Here is a 12,091-nt window from a genome sequence, read left to right as displayed (position 1 = left end):
CGCTTTGTGGTTCAGAGCAGGTGACTGTCCTATCGAATAGATACTCAGATGTTTGGCGTATTTTCCAATATACTTTGTTTCACTCAGGATATAACGTGAGAATGTATCTGCTTTAGAGATGGTCCGCTTCTCTTTTTGTAACGACTTGCTCATGTGAATCAACACCCAGAACACAGCAACTGTTCTCTGTCAAACAACTCTTCTCGGATTTCTGGGTCACAACAAATACTAAACAAAATCACAATAAGTCATGCTTATGCTCACATGCGGTGGTTGTTCACTTAATAACACACCAGAAAAAAATTGACCTTAATTAAGCTTGATCATTTTTTTCGCCCATTTGAACACATATTATGGACGCATGGAAACGGATTATGCCGGTATTATGGGCTTTCTGGTGAAGTTATGTTGAGATGGATTAAGCTTTTTTTTTCTTCTTTTTTCTTTGACTCTCTTTGTTATTCTATTTCAAGCGTCGGTGTCGGTGATGCCGTGATCGCTTGACTTGATTAATGCATAAGCTCTGGTTCTAGTTCTAGTTGGCAGATCCCGGTTAAAAAAGCTATAGTAGTAACTGGAAATGCTGTGTAAATACAGCTCACGTACTCTTTTGCATATCAATATTTGTTTACATAACACATTTCCTATTCATTGAAATGTGCTAAATAATATTTAAAAATGAAGAAACAGAAGAAGCAGAAGAAAAAAGAAAACCCCTACATTGGAACCTTGTATATAAAACGTTGCTTTCTCCAGCTTATAAACATGTATACTTTTCCTTGACAGTATTCTCAAAGGTCTCTCTTTTGTTTTTGTTTTCCAGCCTATTATACGGATTTTACTACAAGTCATTCATTTACATCACACACATTCTTTTTTCAAAATGCTTCCTTCTCTTTTCATTCTTGGTTCTTTCTTTGTGTTGCCGGGTTTAGGTCTCAGTTTCACCAAATGGTTGCCTACAAACGATTATATCAAGAATACGGTACCTTTTAGTACTCTTGCCGATCCAGAAAAACTTGATCAGTACCATGGTTTTACTCCCAAACTTGCCAAAACACTACAGAGTTCTGGAAGTGATCGGGTCGGAATGGCCATTAGTCTCGAAGACCTTATAAAAGACAACAAGGAACGGTACCCAAAAGAGCATGTGTATGTTTACGATGTCGACAGGTATAATTTCGATTTCTTTCACAATTATATCCAATACCTGGTTAATGCCGCAACCGAAGAAGTGACGATGAACATGCCGCTCAACTTCAAGCCCCTTTTTCGTCTGGACAACAAGGCAGTGGACGTGGCAGAAATGATCCCTATACCCATTGGAATTATTCGTGGAGCGTGGAGTGTCGATCCGGACAAAGATGTAGCCCTTTACTGGACGAACCCGAAATTCAAACCTTCGACCCCGGTGTCCCCGATATTCAGAGAAATTGCTAGCAGCTTTGGTGCAAAGTTTGCCGGATCTGGCGGTCCAAGCAAAGCAGCTCCGCGCCACTAATGCTGATGCTTCCGGCACTGGCTCGGGTTCGGTCTATGTGGGAAAGGAGTCAAAGACCCTATCTATGTATGTAGGCAATACGCTTTGTTTCCCTCTGCTCCCCCTGGAAAATTTTGACGGATGTTAACTGGGTCTCGGACTGCCTGGTCCTGGAACGAAAATGTCAAAAAGCTGATGGAGAGGGTTTGTAGTCCTGGTATGAGATTGTAGTGTCTCCAAGGGTGAATTAACTCTGTGGGAGGAAGTATATCCATAACAAAGCACTTTGACAAGGGCAGCATCTTATCTTAAACCGTTCCGTCTTTAGGCTGTAACGCTCCAAAAAGATATCGTAACATAGCTGGAAAAAGCCCAATTATCATTGCCTGCCTGGATAGGATTTCATGTGTCCTAAAGAGGTGGGATGCTGCTACGCAAAACACAAAATGCATACGCGACTGGGTGGAAAAAAAGAACTGGATGGTGACATGTCATCTATCGTCTTTGTCAAGTCAGGTCTAAAGCACGAGTAAACAGTCGACATACTTCAAATGCCATAAACGTATAATACCGTGTACTTTCTGCACGCTCTAGAACTCTTTGTCTATTAAATAAAGTTCGTGTCATGCAGAAGCCGTCGACACAGACAGAATATCAACAAGAAATCATCTTGGTACACATGCAGCAACGACGAACCCCGTTCCATTCCTCTCTTAGGTATCATATTGTCTTCCTTTTACATGAGACCACTGTCAGCTTCCTCCACCCATAGTCTCGCCAAGTCTCTGGAGACTCCCAGCCTCAGCCTCTTCAGCAAATCATCTGCCGTGCTGTTTGCGTTAAAGCCACTCCTCCAGTCCCATCCCTTATTGCTGATAGCCGCCTTGTTCGCCAGAGATGATGATGACATGCTACGGCTCAGCTGGCTCGCAATTAGGGAGCTGCCGCCCAGCACGTATGAGCTGCTTGTGCTTCCATCTCCACCGACCGTGCTCTTCCGCATGAGATCCATAGGATTGGAGCCCTTCAGGCCTGGCATTGATGCCAGTGTCAACTTGAAGAACTCGTCGCAGGTTGAGTAAACGGAAGTCGACTTTATCGCAGCCAAATCCTCGGCAGCCTTCAGCAGCGTGTCGATGTGGTCTAGCGTGATGGCCGTCTTGGCACCTGGCTCGATAACTGGACCCTTTCCGGCATTGGTATCTACCAGCGCGGTAGCCTCCCCAAGAAGTGTCAACAGGAAGTCCTCGCTGACAAGTCCGTCGCGCGAGGGATCATATAATCCGCCACGAATGTTGTCGTCGGAAGCCGCTATGACGGCTATGAGTGCGTCTGCTGCAGCCGCCCGGCGGCGGTGAAGTGGCACCGCGGTAGTGTCATCATCGCGTATCTCGTAGAACCTCCTCAACGTCGCATAGCCACTCAGCATCTTGCCCAAAAGTTCGGCGGCTTCCAGGTCCTGCTTTGCAAAATCGGCAAGGGTCTCGTTACGATCGTGTACAAGCTGTCGCAAGTGGTCATCAAGTTCGGACTCGGGCGGGAAAACTGTAGACTGTAGAAGAGAGTATGATATGAGGAGGTTCATCACCTCGCGGACCTTGTTTGGCCGGTGTGCCAATGAGTAGTACCACATGGCTTGTCCATAGCTGTGAGATTCCCGCGCAAGTGCATCACCAAAGTGCTGAAGTAGAAGCTGTTAGCCACCTCTAATAACGTTTCATCTCGACGAAAAAGTTCCAAACACTCACCTCTGCGGTCTCCTCAGCAAACTCGATCATGCCAAGGTTGTTAAGCAGGCGCCAGACCTTGTCCACGACGGGACCAGCGTTGGCATCTACGTCGGCCAAAAGAGTCTTTACCAGCTCTCCTATTGTGTCCTCGGAGCGCTCCGATGAATCCATACGGCCCAGAACATGTATGGCAAGCTCCCAGCCATCCATGACCGTTCCAGACTTTGTCGCAACTAGGGACAGCTGATCCAAGTTGACCAAAGCCTGAGCATATTGAACCAAGGTGTTATCTTTCATTCCATCCAGCTCATCTGGTCCCCTAGGGTCCAAGCCGAGGACCTCAAGATCGTCAAGGTCCAGGTCAAGGGCCCCGAACACAGAGGCGGGCTGGTGCGCCGGCAGCCAACCGCCTAATGTTGCAATCTCAGCCACGGCAGCCGCCACGGGGAGCGACCATGCCCTCAGAATACCGATGAGACCTTTGGGATTGTCTTCGAAAACGCACGCCATGCCGACCTCGAGGGCGCTGTTGGAGTTTACCTCAAGGCCGGAACTAACAGCACCCTGGAATGAACGGGCAAGGCGGTCGAGGTAGTCCTCCGAATTCGCAATGCGTGGTGCCGCGGGCACCAACATGCGCGATCGAGACAGTGACAATGACTGTGACATGCGCATGTCATTCTTGCTGCTAAGGTCGCGACCCTCATCCCACCATCCAAACATGGCGACAGTGGCTTCACACCAATCCTGGGAGACTTGGACAATCCTCTCTTGCGAACCTAGGATTATGTCAAAGATTATGTTGATATTTTCGTAAATGTCCCAGGGAACTTGTGATTCCGCCTTGCGAGCCATGCCCGCCATCGATCCGCGCCCAGAGTCTGAAAAGTCAGATGCGCCCAACGACTTTTCCTTGCCTTCGGCGAACCGTCTGAGCGCATCCAAAGCACCCTTGGCTCGAACGCGGAATAGAGTCCAGTCGCTGTTCCAAAGATCCCAGTCATTGTCTATGCCGGGGCATGCCTCGAGGATGACACAGGTCTCGTGGATGGCCCGAAGCACATTTGACAAGGCCTGGCCTGTGTACGCAAAACTGCTTCCTTTCTTTACTTGGTCGAAACCTCCGTTCCGTAGCAGATTCAGGGCATCTGATACACGACCCTGGAGGATGTTCATAAAAATAGTCTGCCAGAATAGTGTGTGGCATGCCGGTGAAGGCCTGTAGGTCGAGATATCCTTTGTCTGGTCAGGGTAGAGGTTGTGGTTCTCACCAAGCCATTGGAAAAGGACCTCGGGGAGAGGAATGGGTTGTGACTCGTCAGACTCCAGAGATCGGGTATGGTGGACTTGCAAGGCCAATCCCGCGAGGTATGCAGCATTCTCGAATGGGACTGCATTGGGGCCTGGTCCGATGCCCGCAATATGTTCTTGCTCGTTCTGCGGCAGACCTGCGACGTACTCTGACCACAGTGAGACTAGGTGGCTAGAAGTACGGGCGAGAGCGGCATCCAGCTTTTCCGCGTCATCTTCGGAGCCGACTCCCTCGGTGTACAGCTGGCTGACCAAGTCATCCGTTTCCAGAATGAGTAATGGCGGCTCCGTCAGTTCGGCATAGCCCATCTGCTCTGCCAAGCTCTTGGCTACTGGCGCAAAGTTGAGCTCTCTTGCAGCGCGCCCGTTAGAATGCATTGCAGAGGCGCGGAAGATGCCCTCAGCCTCTCGTCGCACACGGTCGTTGATTGCAGGTGTCATCAATTCCATCAGGTCGGATTCGTCACCAATGCCGGCATGTTCCGGCGTGCCATTTTGTCCCATGTTCAACCACATGTCGTCTCTGGCACTATTGCGGTCGGCTGGATCGTTGCCTTGGCCCTGGAATTGATTCCTCCTCGCATAATGCCGGTCAACGTAGTCTGTGTCGTCTCCCTCAGCATCCTCATCTTCTTCTTCTTCTTCGTCGTCGTCCTCTTCTTCGTCTTCTTCATCGCTGTACTCTAGCCCAAAGCTGCGAGTGGTTGGAAGCTGCTGTGTATCCTCCTCCCCCTCGTAGTCTTCCTCGTCTTCTTCCTCCTCATCATCCTCGTCCTCGTCTTCATAGTCATCCATGGCTACCTGCCGACTAAGCCTAGAGGGTTGTCGCTCCTTGGTACTGGTCACCGATCGTCCCAGCGGCGATCGCGTGCCCCGAGAGAGAAGGGTTTTCTTAGGTATCCCTCCAGAGCTGCGATTGCCAAATTTGATGGGATTGACGGGTTTCTGACCTGTGACGCCTCGCATGATGGAACTGCCTAGATAGGACGCCGATGGGGCGCCGGCAGGTGTGTAGCTTGCAGCTGACGAGGGAGGGGGCCCAGCAGGCGTGGTTGAGGGATTGCTGAAGTTGAAAAAGTTTGACCGCCCATGCCGGTCGGGAGTGGAGGGCTGCAAGTTCTCGTCGTCGTGAAAGCCGGGCATCGTGAAGTCGTCAGAACAAACGAGGATTTGGGCGATGAGCAAGTTGTTTTGATTTTATATCGAGATACTATGCCACAGCCGATTGCTATTTTAGAAACATCCCTATGTCATGGCGACCGCAGTGATGCGTGGGGTTGTTTTCGATTTGCGGGCAGGATGTGAACAGAATGTGATGCTACAATGTAGGTAGGTAGGTACCTATTGCTCGTGGTCGGTTTGCCAGTTTCAATCGCAGTTGTAGCAGACGCGACTTTTTTCCCCAAGCTCAATCTGAGCTTGTCGCGCCGGCGCAATCCCTGCAGCAGGCGCTTTTTGACGGGTGGGCCCATAAATATTACCCCACCAAGTTCCAGCGCCCGTCGCGACAGTGACGATTTACTGCGTACTAGCTTACCTAATTGACATTCCGTTCCACCTGGATGAACAAAAGGAAAAGCATCGTGGTTGAAGCAGATTATGGATTTACCCCTGCCATACACTTAAGCTTGACTTTTAATGTTTCTTTGAGGCAATCCGATGCCACTGGTAGACCCCATCACCATGTCGACGCCATCGACACCCGCGAAGGCGACGAGCAAGTCGACCCAAAACGCAGCCAAGGATGCTTCACCACTACCAAAAGGCGGCAGCCCCGTCGAGAGCCCCGGCAATAGCTCCTACATAGCTGCGTCGATACCTGCGCTGCAGCTGCAGATATTTGTTTTTCTCTGGAAGCGGTTGGTCGATGACCCGGTGGCAACCATGAGCCGTTTGATCTTGCCCGCCATGGCATTGATCCAGATCTTCTACGCCGTTGTTCTTCTCCCCGTTGCAGGCTCAGGCAAACCGTCGCGGAAGCCGAGGCCAGGCGAGAAGAAGAAGGCTCACGGTGGGGAACCTAACATTGCGCTGGTATGTATAGGTGGTTTTCTTCTTGTTCTTCAACTTCTTCTCTCCTGAGTTATGAACATTAGTAGCTAATTGCTTCACTCAACTATCAAATTATAGGCTACCCTACTCTCCCTTCTTCTCACCTTAATCGCGACTCCGCCGATTCATGCCATAATGGTTCTGTTCGGCGCTCCGTTCCTCACACATGCGCTACACACGTTCTTGTGTGCGATGAACCTCTCGCTGCTGACCCTTTTTCCGCTTTTCTATACCCGCGGTGCCGACGCCAGCGCCTGGCGTGCCCTGGCTGGACTCACTGCACCCATTGACGAGAGTGTGGGAGGCCTTGTTGGAGCATGCTTTGGCGCGTGGCTGGGAGCCGTGCCTATCCCTCTTGATTGGGACAGGGACTGGCAGCGTTGGCCTGTTACTGTGCTGACGGGTATATACGTGGGCTACGCGATTGGGTCCTATGGTGGGAGGACTCTGCTTAGGGTTAGGGGATACAGCGTGAGGAAGTCTTGAAGGGTAAACCCGAGTGCGATTGATCCGCTGCTCCCAGTTGCAAAATGCAGATACGGGCTATGGAGGATGTTTCTAACCTACTATGAGATGCGTTCAATTGTCCGCTTTAGTCGGGTTAGAAAGCCTTGAGGAAACACCCCCTGCAAAATATATGTATATCTATTTGTTTAAAAAGAGACCTTTGGAGCAGCATTGTATAAAATCGAGATAGAAGTGGCAACTAAAAAATATAAAAACTCATCCTGGCAGGATCCATGTATAAGATTACTACTATTGTATAAAGTTCATTGGCTTGGCATAAGCCAGGTGACATCGCTTCATTTAGACTACGCAGAATGCCTTGTATTTGAGATACCTATCATCCTGTGCAAGCCAATACACATGGTATTTGTGTACTATGCGAACTGCTCGGTTCCTCCCGATTCCTCCTTTTGCCTCTTGATCCACATATCAAGCCGTCGTTCAAGCATGAATACCGCCTTGGCAAGTCTGCTTGGGGCAAGTCCTGATAGTTCAGCTGCGATCAAACTGTTAGTCTGTGCACCCGGCTGTTGGTTCAAAAAGCTCATGGACATACCGGCCCTCTTGTAAAATGCCCTAGCGGTTGGCGGGAGATCGTCGATGTTGCGCCAGACCCAGTGCTTAGTTCCAAAGCTTGTCGTCACAACGTCCCCAGTCGCAGAATCCTCGGGAAGCTGTAGAGTCATTTTGCTATGAATTTCTAGCAGCCTATCGTCGATAGCCGCCTCACCAGCGTGTATTGGGTTGGGTTCTCTTTGTTGCTCCTGAAGAGGAAAAAGACCGGCAAAGCGCCCTAGCTGACTGGATCTTTGTGGGTCAATCTTGACCTGCTGAAACCAAGCAAGATAGTCGTCTGCTTTAGCTTGACTTATAGTCCAGGCATCTTCAGAGGTCAGCATCTCAATGTCTCTTCGAGAAAGTGACTCTTTTGGTGCCACGTCGAATTCCTCCCTCCATTGTTGCCAGTCGATCTTCAGCAAGGGTAACGAGAAGCTACTTTCGATAGTGCCTCGACGAACGTCGTCAAGAGGACATATCAGCTTGGTGACCATAACGATACATGATATCAAAAAGACATCGGGATGGTCAAGTAGTTGCACTCTTCTTTGTCCGACCGGAAATGTAAAGTCTACATTAAGGAAGTCGACCATTTCTTCGGTAAATATGTATATCTCGGCTACGAAAGCGGGTGGTTAGAGTTCCTATCCCCTACGCTCCTTCATTTCGCTATGGATCCAAACTTACGTGGCAATGCTAGCTCTTTAACGTATCGTAGCGTAAGCAGCTGTCTATTAAGAGGCGGGAATGTCATCTTGTAGAATTTGTGAAAGGACAAAACCAGCCCGAGAACCGTTTGATGGAGCTCTCCGCCCGAAAAGGGTGCAGACCGGGCCGAAAGTGCCTTTTGATATTGGCCGGGTAGACGAGCCCGCATCTCGCGAGGGATTTCGTGGACCTGTCAAGTCCGATTATTAGTGTTGGAGGCTAGCAGGCAATATTCGGACTCACACTAAAAAAAAGACTCACTGCATCAAGATAGATGATCTGATTGTTCTTGCCCCAGCCGAACAAGTCCCCGACCCTGACAGGCAGCCGCATCAACAGGCAACCCAGGTAACAAAGCCCCAGCGTATCAACCAGCCTGGGGAGGGACCTCTTGATCCCGATCTCCGAAGTCCAGCTCCTCGCCCTTGAGCTGCCTCTCGTCCCAGTACCTGACCGATCAATCCGCTCGGCTTCCGACTCTCCGCCACTGCTGAACATCTTCATCTCGCTGCCATCGGTCTCGCTCCTCTCCCCACCCGACTGGAGGTCCTCGTCCCGCTCCGCCTCGGAGACGGTCTTGAGCCCCTCGATGTTGCGCGTCCTCAGGGTCCAGAGGTCCCGCACCACCGTCTCCAGTTCAGTAGGCAGACCCCTGTCGTGCACGAGCCAGAACAGCTGCTTGCGGAGAACGAGCTGCAGGCACTGGAGGTACAGCTCGCGCGACGCGTTGCCCGAGAGCATGCGCGAGGCCTTTTCGCGGACCTCCTTCTCCTTGCGCGCCACCGCACCCGTCTGCCCAAACCCATCTTCGTCTTCAAAGTCATGTTCCACGAATCCCTAAGAGGAGTGTGGTACCAACATAGGTTGGGTCAGTCAAAATCAGCCCAAAGGTTTATGTGGAGCGATGAGTTTGAATACCACCGTACCTCTATCTCATGACCGCGATCGCAATATCGGCGACCATCTTCGGAATACCATCTTTTGGATGGACACTGCTCACATGTCTGGCCCTTGGGAAATCTGTGATAACTGCGCCGTCCCGACATTGTTTCTTGCCAGTTGCAATGTGCGGTGCATTGACAGATTGGTTGTTGAATTTGTTGTCAGTCAAGTCAACATTCTTCTTCCCCGAGTCGCTTCAACACAGAGAGCATGAATACCTATCTAGGTAGGTGGGTCGAGGCCTATCCACGGTCCGTCACGGTAGTGTCCTACTAGACTAGAACCAGACTAGACCTAGAAATGGAATTTTAGATCCAACTAATTAGATCCAGTTTACCGCCGCTTGTCCACAAGGAAAATAAAATTTTCTACAACATGGAAAACTCTTCAAAAACAAGGAGGGCACAACTCCAGTTAGTTCACTACCTTGACAGGAATTGACTACCTACCTACTTATTTATTTATTTTCTTTCCTTTTTTTCCCCCCCACAACAGACATGTATTCAACATCATTGTACACATCCCAATCAATGCACGAAATGATGCATGCACTGGCTAGTCTCACCAAATTGTCTTTTTCAAGTTCTTCAAAGAATTTCTTTTTTTTTTTTTTCTTTAGCCAGGGGCTGAGCCTGTTGAACTGACTAAATCTAGGACCTATATTACCCATGTATGCGTCGGACAGATCACAGTGGATAACAAGAGGGACGCAATTGTGAACTTTTGCGTAACATGTCCCGTCGCAAGTGATTTCTTTTCCTTTATCGTCGCTTCGTAGAATGACAAAGAACACGCCAGTGTCGTAGTAAAATTTCCTTCCCATTGAAACCAGCCTCGGCAACCCAGTTGAGTCACTCAAAGTTTGAGCTGGGCGGCGTGGCCACTCGAAAATATCATGACGGGGAATCCGCGGATGCGCCGCTCCCTTATTTGGCCGCGGTAGGAACCTCCTCACCCATAGCCTTGGTAACGACGATAACTGTACAGGTATGTTATCAGTGTCTGGATCATACGAATGGGCTGCGCTAGGTTGGATAGGTAACCTACAGACTTCCTTGTTCTCGTCCTGCTGCTTAAGTTCGTAAAGGCGGCGAATCTCCTTGGCAACCTCCTCGGCCTTGTCAGATCCCTCGGGGAGCTTGATGTCCTCCCTCATCTCTCCGTTCGAGTCCATGAGCTGAAGGAAGCCGTCACCCTCAATGTCGATCTACGCAGGACACAAGTTCGTTAGTGAGTAATACCAACAATACCAATCCTAGATTCCCACAGGTGTCTTTTTCGTACAAGCTCAAAGGTCTCGTTGGTGACGTTGGGAACGTCCATGTTGTGGGTGGACGGGGAGAGATCTTCCAGCTTCTTGTTGGTGAAGATGTCGATGGCAACCAAGTGGACCTTGGCGTGGCCGTGCTTGCCGGTCTTCGAGGTCGACATGTCGACGATCTTGCAGGGACGGCCCTTGATGACGACGTGACCACCCTTCCTCAGTGCAGAACACTGCATGGGGTAGGTGGTCGACGCGCCGGCGTCGGTCGAGTCGAAGGTGTGCTCATGCTGAAGGTTTGATGTAAGAAGCAGTTAGTCACTCTGTCATAAAAGGGCAATGCGCCGGTACCAGTCCTTCGAATGCAAAAGCAGGTGAACAATGATTAAGACCTGGAGGCCAACACATCGTCTCAGACAAGCTCGAGCGCAATGTCGCACGCAATGTGAAGGCAGACAGTGTTGTGGTGTTGTGTGCCCCAGTCACCTCGGAACAAGTAGAGCCGCGCACAACAGAACAAGCAAATCATCGAGTGACCGAGAGGGGCGGCACCAAAACTATGGCCGTTTCTACTAACCTGCTCGTCAGACATCTTGAAAATTCGGCTAGGTAATGCTTCGTCGAGAAAGTGAGAGATAGACGAATGGCGAGATGCAAACAGCTGCGACAACGAGACGAGGACGCCCGGATGATAGAAAGGATGAAGAAAATGTGGAAATAGTCGGGAGGGAGGAAGTTTGAGAAATCGAGAAGGGTTTTAAGCAAATTTTGGAAAATTACTAGGAGGGAGGCAAAAGACAGAAGCGGGCGGGGAGGGGTCGAGCGACTCCTGTCGGGTGCGTTGCGTGCCAAAAAGCAGTGGGGAAGATGTGGGGTCGAGGGGTTACCAATCTGATGGAGATCTTTGGCTGCGGCGATTGGTTGTTTGCGATTCACTCAAAAGCCGCCGTGGACAATTGATTTACTGCTGGGCTGCCCTGTAAGAGTACAGCAGTAGAAAGCAATCGACAGGTGGCATTGAAAATCATTGTTCTATTCAATTGGGCGGTACAATTGGAGTCGGCAGGTAGCAATTTCCCCCCAGGCTGTGATTTCTTTCATAGCTGCAGGGTTTGGAAGAGCTTCTCCAGCTCCCGTGACGCCGTCCAAACCTGTGAAAGCACTCGCAACACAGACTATTAGGTGTCAGGGAATATCAGCTTGACCGAGCGAAACTTCCGCTTGCCATCAAGACAAATATCTTCTGGCCCTTCATCCAAAAAGATACCCGAGCACGACTTCAGCATGCAATACTATATGGTCAGTAGCCTTTTCAAAGGATTTCAGTACATAGTGCGCGCGCGCCGTTCCAACGTCGAAGTCCCTTGAGTGTGAAGGTAGGTATGCCCCACCATGGCCTTTTTTATTATAAGTTTACGCGACGCGCCTGCACACAAATTATCTTGCTCGCTGTACCATCCTTGGAGCCTCCGGACAACACCGAGTTTGCTAACGCTCTTTCCGCATGACTTCTAGTTAGATTGTCCATTGTAGAACAAAAGT

The 12,091-nt window shown here is 50.1% G+C and overlaps 5 protein-coding genes across 5 annotated transcripts; 2 read left to right on the top strand and 3 right to left on the bottom strand.

Annotated features, from left to right (window-relative positions):
• Nucleotides 1-1,090: 1,090 nt before the first annotated feature.
• On the top strand, nucleotides 1,091-1,501 carry PgNI_01869 (uncharacterized protein; the record flags this gene model as incomplete). Its single annotated transcript, XM_031121941.1, has 2 exons — nucleotides 1,091-1,152; nucleotides 1,174-1,501. 2 exons carry the CDS (start codon nucleotides 1,091-1,093, stop codon nucleotides 1,499-1,501), a joined length of 390 nt encoding a protein of 129 aa, XP_030988137.1.
• A 541-nt stretch (nucleotides 1,502-2,042) lies between these two features.
• Nucleotides 2,043-5,866, bottom strand: PgNI_01868 (uncharacterized protein). The gene is made up of 2 exons (XM_031121940.1): nucleotides 3,229-5,866; nucleotides 2,043-3,161 (listed from the first exon to the last, which is right to left on the bottom strand). Exons 1-2 carry the CDS (start codon nucleotides 5,662-5,664, stop codon nucleotides 2,217-2,219), a joined length of 3,381 nt encoding a protein of 1,126 aa, XP_030988136.1. The 5' UTR covers nucleotides 5,665-5,866; the 3' UTR covers nucleotides 2,043-2,216.
• A 215-nt stretch (nucleotides 5,867-6,081) lies between these two features.
• Nucleotides 6,082-7,305, top strand: PgNI_01867 (uncharacterized protein). The gene is made up of 2 exons (XM_031121939.1): nucleotides 6,082-6,555; nucleotides 6,652-7,305. The coding sequence occupies exons 1-2, from the start codon at nucleotides 6,181-6,183 to the stop codon at nucleotides 7,057-7,059; spliced, it is 783 nt and encodes a 260-aa protein (XP_030988143.1). The 5' UTR covers nucleotides 6,082-6,180; the 3' UTR covers nucleotides 7,060-7,305.
• A 24-nt stretch (nucleotides 7,306-7,329) lies between these two features.
• Nucleotides 7,330-9,538, bottom strand: PgNI_01866 (uncharacterized protein). Its single transcript, XM_031121938.1, has 5 exons — nucleotides 9,273-9,538; nucleotides 8,608-9,183; nucleotides 8,326-8,536; nucleotides 7,637-8,257; nucleotides 7,330-7,576 (listed from the first exon to the last, which is right to left on the bottom strand). Exons 1-5 carry the CDS (start codon nucleotides 9,390-9,392, stop codon nucleotides 7,455-7,457), a joined length of 1,650 nt encoding a protein of 549 aa, XP_030988142.1. The 5' UTR covers nucleotides 9,393-9,538; the 3' UTR covers nucleotides 7,330-7,454.
• Nucleotides 9,539-9,743: 205 nt separating this feature from the next.
• Nucleotides 9,744-11,485, bottom strand: PgNI_01865 (uncharacterized protein). Its single transcript, XM_031121937.1, has 4 exons — nucleotides 11,127-11,485; nucleotides 10,573-10,839; nucleotides 10,336-10,495; nucleotides 9,744-10,267 (listed from the first exon to the last, which is right to left on the bottom strand). Exons 1-4 carry the CDS (start codon nucleotides 11,139-11,141, stop codon nucleotides 10,215-10,217), a joined length of 495 nt encoding a protein of 164 aa, XP_030988145.1. The 5' UTR covers nucleotides 11,142-11,485; the 3' UTR covers nucleotides 9,744-10,214.
• Between the last annotated feature and the right edge of the window lie 606 nt (nucleotides 11,486-12,091).

Source organism: Pyricularia grisea, assembly GCF_004355905.1.
Source record: "Pyricularia grisea strain NI907 chromosome Unknown Pyricularia_grisea_NI907_Scaffold_1, whole genome shotgun sequence".
NCBI lineage: Eukaryota > Fungi > Ascomycota > Sordariomycetes > Magnaporthales > Pyriculariaceae > Pyricularia > Pyricularia grisea.
Note: the sequence above shows the minus strand (reverse complement) of the source record. Positions and strands in the feature narration are given on the sequence as shown.

What these genes read in the sequence shown, in the direction of transcription:
- PgNI_01865 (XM_031121937.1), bottom strand. An exon ending in CCAACGAGACCTTTGAGCTT is followed by an intron (nt 10,496 to 10,572) that starts GTACGAAAAAGA and finishes TGTCCTGCGTAG; the next exon opens with ATCGACATTGAGGGTGACGG. An exon ending in GGACGAGAACAAGGAAGTCT is followed by an intron (nt 10,268 to 10,335) that starts GTAGGTTACCTA and finishes ATACCTGTACAG; the next exon opens with TTATCGTCGTTACCAAGGCT.
- PgNI_01868 (XM_031121940.1), bottom strand. Translation starts at nt 5,664, where the DNA reads ATGCCCGGCTTTCACGACGACGAGAACTTGCAGCCCTCCACTCCCGAC. An exon ending in TTGCTGAGGAGACCGCAGAG is followed by an intron (nt 3,162 to 3,228) that starts GTGAGTGTTTGG and finishes CTTCTACTTCAG; the next exon opens with CACTTTGGTGATGCACTTGC.
- PgNI_01866 (XM_031121938.1), bottom strand. Translation starts at nt 9,392, where the DNA reads ATGTCGGGACGGCGCAGTTATCACAGATTTCCCAAGGGCCAGACATGT. An exon ending in ATCGCGGTCATGAGATAGAG is followed by an intron (nt 9,184 to 9,272) that starts GTACGGTGGTAT and finishes CACTCCTCTTAG; the next exon opens with GGATTCGTGGAACATGACTT. An exon ending in GGCATTTTACAAGAGGGCCG is followed by an intron (nt 7,577 to 7,636) that starts GTATGTCCATGA and finishes GTTTGATCGCAG; the next exon opens with CTGAACTATCAGGACTTGCC.
- PgNI_01867 (XM_031121939.1), top strand. Translation starts at nt 6,181, where the DNA reads ATGCCACTGGTAGACCCCATCACCATGTCGACGCCATCGACACCCGCG. An exon ending in GGGAACCTAACATTGCGCTG is followed by an intron (nt 6,556 to 6,651) that starts GTATGTATAGGT and finishes ATCAAATTATAG; the next exon opens with GCTACCCTACTCTCCCTTCT.